Below are 12,728 nucleotides of genomic sequence, written 5' to 3' on the forward strand. Positions count from 1 at the left end.
CGTGCATTCAGTCGTTGAATACATACGGTTAATTGCAAGACTATAAGTCAACTTCGCTGCTTAGAAGTGGCGTAAAAGGTAGCTACGTGTAGATTAATACCAGTAGTTCACTATAGAAAACTAAATAAGCTAAAGTAATACTCCTCCCAAAGTTTCAGAAAAATGAAATTAAACTGCAATTTACTTTTAGCCTCGTTTGAGACTTTAAAGCGTTACATAAATTCGACACAAAAATAGGAGACGGTATAAGTTTTAAAAGTTTATTGATCATTTACATTGATATACAATTGATGCTGCAATCAGTGCTTGCGACTTAACTCTAAACGTTTCACAGTTAAGAAGTAAAATATTCCATGGTGAGGTTTCACAATAAAGGGGAGATAAAATATTCAATGGAAAGTAACATTTCATGCAGGGTTTCCACGGTCAAGGAGAGGCAAGACACATTTTTATGTACAAGCTTCGTTGCCTTTTTGCATACAATAGTGAATACTAAAATGATTTAGAAAGAACATCAAGCTCTTTAACGTCAATGAATAAATATCGTTAAAAATAAGTCATTTCTTCTCCAGGAAGAAAGTTAACAAGGTCGTATGCACCATTTTAAATGAACTGCTACGATCTTGCCATGTCAAAATTTCCGCTTGGACTTTCGTCCTCGTCCTGCAACAAATGTATCAGATTGACGTCATTTACAGTCGTAAACGTCCCAAATAACGATTCACAAAGGAACCAAGATAAAGATATCCTTCGTGCTCTTGAACTTCCGACAGATCAGAAATCCTTCCATCAGGGGAATGGAAACTACGCAGGATCTGGCCATTTTCGCTAAACTCTATGACAATACCGTGACGAGGGAACATTGAAAGGATGTAGTCTCCTCTGTTTAGCTAGAGAAAGAAAAAAAAAAAATTAAAAATTTAGCACTCAGAGACTGTTTAAGAAGCCCATTTCCTCCAACACACAATTTAAATTTATGCAAGTAACTTGTAATAAATGCCAGAATTCACAAGACAACTTGCACCGGAGCAAACTTTTAATGAGCAGTTGGGCTATAAACGGTTATTCATCGAGGGCACGCAAGCTAGAGAAATTCTCAAGTACATCAAGAATTGGGTAAAAATGCATCTCTAAATGCTATTTATAAACATGAAAGAAATGAGTAGGTCCAATAAAGTTTGCATCTTGACCAATAAAGTAGGTCAAGATGCAAATTAGTGATCCCTTTCGTTAATACGGGACCTCCTACCGTTTTTAAAATCTTGGCCCGAAATGCACTCATTCCAGAAATTGTGCAGGATGCCATGCGGTTCATTTGCTGCTATTAGTTTGATTGTTATAGCCGTCGAATGCAGTAACGTTTATTCAAAGCAAGATTGAAATTCAGTTGATATATCAAAAATGTTGATTACCTTGTAGGCCACGGATCTGAAAGAACAATTGTCGATGATCTCCGAAAGCTTGACCAGCAGACTACAGAAGAATGTGTGAATTCGTCCATAAAATCTCTTCAGGTTCGGATACAGGGAGAGACGATCTGGTAGCAGAGGGTTGGTAGAATTCCTAGCTGAAGTAAATCCAACCCAATAACCTCCACCCGAGCTCTTTCTAATATTATCGGGTTCAGCTGGTAGAGCATCAGCAAAGATTTCTATTTTACCTTTCTTTTCACCCTTTATAAAGAGCCTGAAAATAAAGTGACAATAGTTATATTCAACAGCTAACACGTTTCGCTTTTCATTTGCTTGAGGACGAAAAACACATTAACGTGAGGAAAGCGAGTTGTTTTTAACAGTATCTGTACTATGGAAACTTTGTGGCAGTAGTACCAATGGCATCTATTCGTTCTCGGAGAAGCAAGGTATTCACATGCGTGTAGCCTCCCCTCCACCAAACACTGTAATTCGATTAATATTTTGACTATACATTTAATTCTTGAACATACGAAGGCAATATCCTTTACGTAAGATTTCGTTTGTTATTCTTCGGAACATGCTGTCTGATACCGAAATAACTTGAGCCAGTTAGAATTCAAGAGGATACATTTAAACAAATTCGGAACTTTCCGATATGTCAAATGTACCCGATGGTCGTTGTTGCCACCGATTTGAAATATGCTATAGATTAATAAAATTTAAAGTACTCGTTTACCACTAATCAAATGCAAGAATTCAATAGAAAGTTCAGTTGCCTTGAATTGTATTCGTTAAAATTCTGGCTTCCGTTCGTTTCGTCGGAATCGAGGCAAAATCACAGTTTAGGAGCATCCATTTCGACCAATGAACGATTGATTGCTGAAAGTATCTGAAAAAAAACAAGTAAATGCCCTTAAGATTACGACTATACTTGCCTTAAAATTCTACGGTTCATGATTTCGCAAACAAGTAGAAAACTTCCGTCGTTCGACAGCTGCACACCATTCGGGAAATGCAGTCCTTTAGCCAAAATTTCAGTCTCGCCCGAATGTATATTGTAGCGAATTACACTAAAAAAAAAAAAAAAAAAAAAACCAAATTAATTTAAGTTCTACAGTGTTTGAATATTACACGCATTAAATAGGGGGTTAAATTAATACTACTTACCGTCCGCCAGCTTCGTTTTCGAACATTAGGTACAAAATTTGCGACAGGTCCCATTTTGACGAAGCGTCGGTGAAGTAAATATTCCCTTCATCATCAATATCCAAATCGTCGGGAAATTTAAGTGGTTGGCCATCGATATACTTGCTGCTAGGAAGTATATTAGTCAAAGCATCTGCAAAACAGAAACATTAACCCTTTAAAAAGAGCCATTTTTTCTCTAGTCGTATTATGTTAATATTTTTAGGCTTGAAATTAACATAAGAAAAGGGATTCATTTAGCTTAGATAAATTTAATTTGGTAAATTAAAAACATCATTTTGTCCGAGATAAAGAACTGAAGCATTTAAGTTTCTGACTTGCTTTAAAAAAAAAAAAAATCAGAACTTATGCCAACCTACATAATTTCATACAAAGATTGATAAGTTTGGTGGGAAGCATACTTCCCACGGCCTTAGAAAGGGTTAGCCAAGAAGCCAAAAATTTGCCATTCGTCAGATTTCTATGAAGTTAGGGAAACAGAAGTTGAACAAGTCTCTTCTAGCAGACTCGTCTTTAGATATTAAGACTCATTTTCCAGTCGACATTTAGAAATACGTTACAATTTGTAAACTAAAATTTATGCGGCACTAAGAATTCAGATCTAACACTTTGAATACGGTTCAAGCATTCGAGATAAGACTTTTAGAAATCGCGTCACAGTCATCGAAAAACTAACGCATTTAAAACAATCTTTTCCGCATTTATACGTTGTCATTCGTTTCGCATTGTCCGATGACACGAGCGAGACTTGGCAATAAATGCATGTTAAACTTGCAGTTTGAATGGTTGAAATCCAAGTTTCCAGTGAACAGATACCTGCACCCGAGACGGAAACAATTTTGCTTAGCAAAATTGCGCATTATACGAAGCTCAATACTACATCCGATGTTGAAAGTAGTCATGGATATTAAAGCCATGATTTGCTCTTAATAGATAGTTTCCTTCCACGTTTCATCATTAGTTAATTTTAAATGCTACATACGAAAATACAATATTGAAAACTGCCATGAAGTTTTGACCTAAGCAAGTGAACTACCGAAAATGCTTACTTGTTGTGAAGTTCATTGTAAATATCCCATAATAGGCATCGCAGAAGTACAGGAGACCATCTTTTCCTTTCCTCATGCCTAGTGGCCTTCCACACTCGCGTTCTTCATATGGCATTTCTGAAAATAGAGAACAGGAAACATATGAACACTTCGTGTCGGGAATTGTTTAACTTCAATCATACGCTTATAGTTGGCCCCCGTAATGCAACCGAGAGCTACAGTCTAACGTTTCAAATGGCAGATGTCCCCTTTCACCAATTTTCAGATCCTTGCCATTATGACACTATGCTCTACCGAGAATAGCGATAGAGAAATAGTTAACACACGATACAATAAAAACACAAGCCAGTCTATAGATCATTTTCAATCGCTATTTTAATGGATCCCCCTCCCCCGAATCAGACTACGTTACAACAGCAAAGTTATCATTGAATAGTTAGACTTCCCTTAAAAGGTGGGAAGTTTTCACGACGATTGAGCCCTTAAAGGTTAAACATTTAAAACAGATTCGATACAAGATTCACTCAAGGGAGGAAATTAATTTTTACGCAAATGCCAAGGAAAGATGCAATTTAAAAGTATTCCGCGAGACCCTCCTCCCCCCCCCCACACACACCCTTTCGATTAGGAAAAATAAGCTATCGTACGTGGAAGAAAAAGTTCGATAAAGTTTTTCCATAGCTCTCGAGAGCTGATGATTAAGAAATCTTCAGTTGATTCTGAATGACATCGATACGTGTTGGGCATGTTCAAAAGCAGCATTTTTTCCCGCAAAAGAAAATGTTATTTAAAGCTTCACCAAACAGGAGTTTCACCTTTCAACCTACTCAAGTATGAAGTACGCGGAATACGATGTTCATTTTCAATAAATTTAAGGCTGTTGAGGTATAAAAGATCCGCATGTCATCGATGCTTAAAATGGACATACCAATTCCAACTAAAGCGTTTCGCCTGAAAGTCGATACAGAGTCAACTGAATTGCCAGAGTTTTCAATTTCACGATTCGACCAGGTCTTACATCAAGTATATTTAAAGATACTTAGAAAAAGAACCACATACCACAGGCTTTTCCCGTGCGAGCAACAGTAGTTATTTTTTCATCTTTGATTTTCACAATCCGTCCATCCTCTAGTCCAGTGTACAGGAAACCTAAAATAACGAATCGTACGATATTTGGATAGATTTTATACATCATACTACATGACATTTATTCACGAGCCCCACCAAGATTAAATCCAATATAAAATTATTCAAGTTCTTACCTTCATGAAACACGATAGATTCCGGACCTGAAAGTACGTCTTCAAAGAGTTTTTCGGCTTCGCCGAGTTCATTATTCACTGCGAGAGGTCCAGTGAAGTTCCGGAACGGATTACTAGAAAGGAGAAGTAAATCAGATTGCTTCGATCTTTTTTTTACATTTAGATTCTACCCTAGTGACAAAATGTACACTTGCAGGATGTATCTGTACTATCACTTTTTTCAGAAGTTATGGTTTGGACTAAAAGTCATGTAGTCCATTGCAGGAGGTCCAATTTACTGCAAAATCTCGTTAAAAAGTCAAAGAATGAAGTTTTGTAAACAAGTCAAGACTTCATAGCTATATAGAGAATAAAATACAACTGTAATATGGAGAACGCAGATTAAATTTATGAAACAAAAGTCATATCGTGATATATTGCGGTACTGATGTAGACATTCGAGAACACCGAAACTGTACGACTTATGGTGAACACTATCTTCGCAAATAACTACAGGGTCGTAGTGAATGGTGTCCAGAGCTGATAAAGACAATGTCCCCTTTTTAATCCACATGTATAATTACAGAAAGGGCGAGTAACAAGGAAGATCGAGGAATAGAGCTACAATGAAACCCAAGATTCCTAAATATTTTCCGAACCAATTTTATTAGTATTTTACAGATAAGACAGTTTCGTCGTCTTAAACCGAATGAGTTAATTTATAGCATTAATTGCGGCAAAGAACAAAAAGTTGGAACACAACGGAACCATTTGAACGAAATTTCGATGTACGAAAATATTCTAAAATCAGCGATAACGATCTAGATGCTTCTAATAAGACGGGAATAATTTCCATTTACGGAATATTTGAATACCAATCCAACAAATTGTAACCCAACTTAAGATACACAGAAATAAGGAACAAAAATTTCCCAGACATTTTTTCTAATTGAGAAAATTTGCGAAATGTAAAACTACATGTATTTAGAAGATTACAGCACCAATTTTATATAGAAGATGCTACACCGAGCTATACCGTCATATGTTCATAATTGCATTGATAAAGCTGAAGAATAGGCTAGAGAGATTACATTGGCAATGGAGTATCAGTTTTAACGGATGAATTTCAGACACAGAAGTAGCGTGCGTCAATTGAAGCAGAGATCTTGTTACATCGCATACGTAAAATTAACAACTGCAGACCCTTTCAGAAAGTGTACCATCCAATTAAACACCCGATTTAACAGCTTTGGGGGGGTGTAAAATTGTTTGAAGTAAACAAACATTTAATTTAAGATTTGAATACTAGAGGGAGAAAATCTAAACCGAGGATTTGAAGATTTCGACAGTGTCAACTGGAGCTTAAAATTTAACTGAAGGGGTGGGGGAATCGAATCATTAAGGTAATTGGAAACTCGTAATTGAAATGTCTACAGAAATTCAAATTTAAAGTTCAGACGTAATCGCTTTGACTTAACATCCACCAGCTAGAGCAGGTGTGTAAATGTATTGTTGTGTTTGTATTCAAATAATTCGGCTTCTATTGCACTCGTTTACATTTGAAACTGTCAACTTTGCTCAAACAGTAGACCGTATAAAATTTGGAAGATTTAGACTCACTTCGATAATATTTTCACTTAGGAAGAATTGGAAATCTAACGAGTCGATTCCGCTAAAACACCAGAAACATCCGTTCGATAGAAAAATGAGTTTGAAAACTATTAGTAACTTCACACCGACATTCTTTAAACTCTTCATGAAACCCTAATACTCCGCGTTCATTGTAAATAAGTGATATTTCATTCCAATTTGCCGTAAAATTTTTTTAGAAGAGTTTTACGGGGGAAAATAGCCATCTTTAGCTAACCTGCGCCACACTTGGATTGTCAAGGGAATGAATTTCAGAAGAGGATATGTAACCGGTATTAATATGGCAAGTATAAGGCCTCAGCCCCATATACACAGAGAAATCTAGCATTTTTTTTTTAAGGGTATGCAATTTATCACCCGTAACTGCATTGCAGGAAAGAGGCTTCAGTGTTTCAGAAAGAGCTCTAGAAAACCCAAATTAAATCAGTTTCCAAGTGACAATAAAAGAAAAAAAAAAGAAATGGGGGATGAATTATATTCTATACGACATTTTCCTTCATTGGAACAAGGTTCGTTTGTACTACTAAGGAAAATTCCGCTTTCAAAATGCCACCAATGCCTTAACTTTCCCACTTCTCGACTACGGACCCACTTGCATAAGCCCGATAAATCCCGACCTTGCTACTCCATTGTGTTTAGTTGTTACAATCAACTCTTTAACCAGTACAATTAAAAGTTTTACTAGGCCTTCCGTTTTGATCGTTTCATCCGGAACACAAAGTCATTGTTTACACCAAACTGAAGAGGGTTATATAATAACCATTATTGTAAAAAGCAGACGATAGAATTTCTCAACTCTAGTTTAAAGGAAAAAAAAAAAAAAAAGCTCGAAAAGGAGATTGTCTCTAAAGGGAAGAATGCGGAGAGTAAAGATACTGCTAAACTAGTTTAATACATTTTCAGGGGGTTAGAAAAGAAGTTACCTGTAAGGATTGACCCGCACATCCAGGAGAAATGGGGAATGCATAAAAAACAAGTAGAAGAGACCTATGGAGAGGAATGTTGCTCTAATCCAAGTCTTCATCATGCTGAAAAAGAAAATAAAATTATGCACCTGGATTGAACAAGAGACTTGTTCACTGCAATGATAGCATCGTATTGTTCAAGATTGGGTGGGGTGGGGTGAAAGAGGACAATGTTATTCAAGTAGTTCCGACCTTAGTGTAAAGTTCCATAAATGATGTGAACATTTTTCCAACATACGACTCCTTATTTAGACGTACGGAAAAATTCCAGAATAGGAGTTTTCGAAACCAAGCGAGCATCCCTAGCCAGTCATTTTACGCAAGCGTATGGAACTAGTAATTGCCGCCATTAATCAAGGACTGGTTCTTATTCCACTTAACGATTTAAGGAGTTTAAAGAACTCCGATTACACCAACATGGAATGAAGTTTCCCCGCCACCACCTGGCTCACTCAACCCATCAAACGTTGCCTCACAAGCCCCCACTAGTCCGATACATGTAGTAAGAATCATACACGAAGGATTAGTGTTAGTTTTCAGATCGTTTATTAAAAATTCAGTAATAAGAAACAATAAATAATGAGTTTAGTACGGAAAATAAAATCTTTCGTCGTTACATATTTTAAATTGGAAATAGGTAGCCCTTAGATTTATGATGATTAAGATAGGAAGGGGTTCAGCAACTTAAAATTAAATGGAAGTTCGGATTTTTTTTTTAAATTTAATCTACGGAAGCTTATGCGTTCTGAAGGAATTCATAGAGAAGTTGTATCGAAGCCGCGAAAGGAATAAACTTAGATAACTAAACAAGAGTTATCCAGATGAAAAACAAAAAGGTAAACAACAGACATACCGGCAGTAAACATAATCCTAAAAATAATCTCTATAAAAACAAGTCAATATTCAGAATAATAAATAGCTAGAACATAGAAATAGCAATGCATACTCACATTAAAATACACTTTCTTCCTCGTCAAAACAATAGGAAATAAAAGAATGAATTTAAACAAGCGAATTAGAACGCTTACGACTGACTGGTAGTCGCTGATGCGACATTATAAAGGTGAGCGAGAGCTGCTCGCTATCGCCGAGATACCCCAGGTAACTTCTGCGCAGCGCTACTGAGCATGATGTAAGAGGCCTACGAAGCTGCGAAGCTGTTTTCCCTATGAACCCCTGGAGAAAAGCGATCGATAATTTATTTCCTCTCAAAAATTCACATGAAAATCATCTCGCTATTTTATTACATTTAACTCAAACGAATATAAAATCTGAGAGTATTATGATTAAAATAAATAATTATCTCTAGTTTTGCATATCACAAATCTTGTGCTCCAAAGATAATTCATTTTATCTATTTAAAAATCATATTTTGATTTCCTTTTGTTCAATTTTAATGGCTTTGTACAGCGTAGTTCTTCTCACTTAATGTTTTTTTTTCTTTTTTTAATTCTTATCGTTTCATTAATTTTTTTCCCTTTAATTCATCTCAAGCAATAATTTTGTTTATTTTATGAACTTTTTATTCTGAGGTTTAACAAATTAATCTTGATTAATATTCTGACGAAAATTAGAAATAGTATTTTGTACATTTTAGCATAATTTAAAAGTCACTTTAAATTAAAAATTTGTTAGTTTTTTTGGAAAGTCCCTTCTTTTATTAATAATAAAATATAACTGTATGGAATAGGCGTTTAGTTTCTACGTAGGTATGGATCCTTAGCTGAAAGGGAGAGTAGGAACGTTTAAAATTATTTTATTAAGTTCTCGTGTTTTCCATAGAACAAAGATTACATCCTATATTCGAACCCAATCAAAAATGAACTGACTGACGATTTGCAAATTGATTGTTTCACGACATTCAATCGCTCACTTAGGAAAATTCCTATCTAAAGGCATCCATTCGAATCTTGTAAATTACTGCGTAGTTTCCCTCTTCCATGGCAGCAGAATCTCGATTTCGGGAAAGGAGGATCGCCGCTTTAAGTTCTAACCTATGATTTCCATGCATATTAAATCTAATGTTCTATCGTTGGCGTGGCTCGAAAGTTAAGAGATTACAGCCTGGGCTTGGACTTTATTCTTGTTATTTAATCATTTTTTAAAAATATTTGTTCGACCTTTAATATAATCCATGTGAAGATCCAAAATGAGACTTTATTTGATAAAAGCAATCAATCAGATAATAATAGCCGATTTTTAACTTACAGAGCATCAATTTAATGAATTAAATTACTCACTTCTCCTCGAAACTTTTCTTGTATATACCAAATTATCAAAATGATGTCTATATCTTATATAGGTATGAAATTACTTGTAGAGCTCATGACAGTGATATGCAACAGCATATTGTCTCGATCGATAGGATTTGACATTCAATCCCAACCAAGATGTCCTTGCATTTATGTCTATACACTAAATACGTGTTGAGTAAAATGTCCTCACGTTGGCGTGGTATGAAAATTTCTAGAGTAGAGTGGGAGCTACTTTTGTGGAATATTTTTAATGAAGTTAATGATTCTCAAGCTTTCCATAATTGGGGTTAGTGTTTCGTTTTAATAGCGGCCCATAAATGATTTTAGAGCCCTTAAAGTTTCTTTTGAGGTTTTTTGTTTATCAGTTTTTCTTTAACAGATAAAATAAAATTTACTTCCATTTTATCTTTAAAAGACAGAATATTTGGCACTTGCAGAATCTTTACTATTATAGCACTGAATTACAAAATATTGTGCTCTTAAGAATTTGCTTATAAATAGCAATTAAAAATAGCTTTCACCTTTATCTGAGCTAATCAATCTCTTTTTTTATATCAATACAATCTCGAACATAAAACTAAATAAAAAAAATTTTACAAATGCATTTTATTAATCTATATTTTTCCTCCTCTCTGCTAATATTTCTTTTCCTATTGAATTTGTGATTGATATATAATACATAAAGTTAAATCCCATATAACAACAGTAAGGAGAGCAATGTCAAACTACGATGTAAGAAAGTGAACGAAATAGTCAGAACTGGGAGACGATGTAACAGAATTGTGAAAAGCCATGTAAATATGGGTCATGAGGTCATGATGGCGATTCAAGAAGAACGATTCATCTACGGTGAAACATTTCCTCGGGGAAGTTGTCGTTCAACTTCCTGATATTCAAGAAACCGGCTGTGCTTCATTAGTGAGATTTTAAGGTCTTTATATTCGAACGAAAAGAGCATGATTTTGACTAGAATTTAAGATTCAATACCTGCATGGGATTTGAATTTTTAATATGGATATTTTAGACATTTCATTTTTTGATAATAATACATCAGGAATTTATAGAAAGTTCATTTATTCATTTTTTTAAATCTATGTAGCTTATTTTTAGAAGGAAAGAAATATGTTAATGCTCGATTCAGGGAGACAATGATGCTCTTTTTTTTATATTAATCATAGCATTTTTAATGATTCTCAACAGTCTCGTAAATTAACTTGTGTTGTAATCTATATCAAAGAAGCAAAGGAACCTCTTCTATTAACTCTAAAAAATATTAAATAATCGACTCAACAAAAGTTATATTATGAGGTTATATCCTTTAACTTTCTTCTATAGGCACCACAATAGACACCAAAATTTAATGAAATTGCCAATTTTCGTATAAGATTAAATGGGCTCCATTTTTTTAAAATTCGGGTAGAATGTAGGTAAGTTATTAATTTTCTTTTAATTTTAAGCAGGAAAGAAAAGAAATATATTTCTACTTTATTTTTTCCAATAAAAGAATGATAGTTATGGTAAAAGAATGATAATTATGGATTGTTGAATTATGGGGTGACAATTCTTCTTTTCAATAATAGGAGGATTGAGTAGGGGAATCGCATAGCAGAAAAAATGTCAACAATTTTTAATTCCACATTTTTGCTTTTTTAAGGCAAGAAAGGTTCTTTAAAATAATTTTTTTTAAATTTTCAGTTTACCATTTTGAAAATTTTCAGTCATTAGGTAGAACATCATAAAAAATAGAATGCAAAATTTTATTATAATATGTTTATATATTTTTAAGGTATGGATATAAAAATAATATTTAATAACAATTAATAAGTTACGTGATAAATGTTCCATGTAGTCTAAAATAACTCGAAATCATTCAAATATTTCATTAATTATTCTAACTCTTTTCAAACAAATATTGGGGCTATATTTTGTGTTTCAGAAGCGAACATCAAAATGAACACATATTGATTATGGGAATTATTCAATATTTGATCAGAATATATATATATATATATATATACCTTAATATCAAAATAACTTTTAAATGTGTGTCAAAATCTCTTCTTCGTAAGTTTATATGTACTTACTTAAAATTTAAAAGACTTTTAAAAAAAGTTGAAGCATTTCGAAATTTGGATAATCTTTATTCCTTTTATTTTGCGAAAGCAGTCTTTTTAATAAATAAACACAGTAAGTTTGAATTTAACCAATAAAATACTTGAAGTATAATTTTCTTTATATATTTAAGACTTTTGCATGTGTTTTCACATTTCTGAAGTATGACACAGTTTAATATATAATTTTAAATATGGTAAAAATTTTGAAATTTATCTCATTCGTTCAACTGCTGAAGTTTAATGAATTCGTCTGAAAGTTTAGAATACCAATGTCGGAGTACCAATTCAGTGTCGCTCTCGTCATCTGAACGTGGTTCAAAATTAAGAAGTCCTTCCTTAAAGAGATCTAGTGTTGTTTTAAAACGTGACATTAATGTAGCTAAAATAACCCCCCCCCCTTAATACCTATGCAAAAAAATGCTTGTTGTGATAACCTGTGCCACTCTTAAAAGGTTATCTTACAATTTAGATTCACTTGCGTTATCATCTTTTTTATATATCTTTTACTTAATTCACTGGAAAAAAAATCTTCTGAAGTATATCACTTGCAATTTAGGTTTGGTACTCCATGTTCTATAGCAAAAAATTACTTATGTCTGCATACCTGACATACCCTTAAAGTTTATACCATGATTTTAAGATCACCCTGCAGGTAGCGTTATATCCTAGGCAGTGCTCACATTATAAAGCTCCTCGTTTAACAAACTATCCAATTTTGACTCATATATCAATACATTTTTTAACTTAATGTGTTAATGATCTATTTTTGGTTAATGTTTTATTTCAATAACTTTGGGATAATGTAAAATTTTTTATTTATTCATTTATCCCAA

At 33.9% G+C, this 12,728-nt stretch overlaps 1 protein-coding gene across 1 annotated transcript; it reads right to left on the reverse strand.

Moving 5' to 3' along the window:
• Positions 1-246: 246 nt before the first annotated feature.
• LOC129959036 (adipocyte plasma membrane-associated protein-like) lies at positions 247-8,704 on the reverse strand. Its single transcript, XM_056071811.1, has 9 exons — positions 8,477-8,704; positions 7,485-7,589; positions 4,933-5,045; positions 4,730-4,819; positions 3,671-3,787; positions 2,583-2,754; positions 2,351-2,485; positions 1,413-1,686; positions 247-890 (listed from the first exon to the last, which is right to left on the reverse strand). The coding sequence occupies exons 2-9, from the start codon at positions 7,586-7,588 to the stop codon at positions 693-695; spliced, it is 1,203 nt and encodes a 400-aa protein (XP_055927786.1). The 5' UTR covers position 7,589; positions 8,477-8,704; the 3' UTR covers positions 247-692.
• Positions 8,705-12,728: the final 4,024 nt, after the last annotated feature.

The sequence above is a fragment of the Argiope bruennichi genome, chromosome X1 (assembly GCF_947563725.1).
Source record: "Argiope bruennichi chromosome X1, qqArgBrue1.1, whole genome shotgun sequence".
Taxonomy (NCBI): Eukaryota; Metazoa; Arthropoda; class Arachnida; order Araneae; family Araneidae; genus Argiope; species Argiope bruennichi.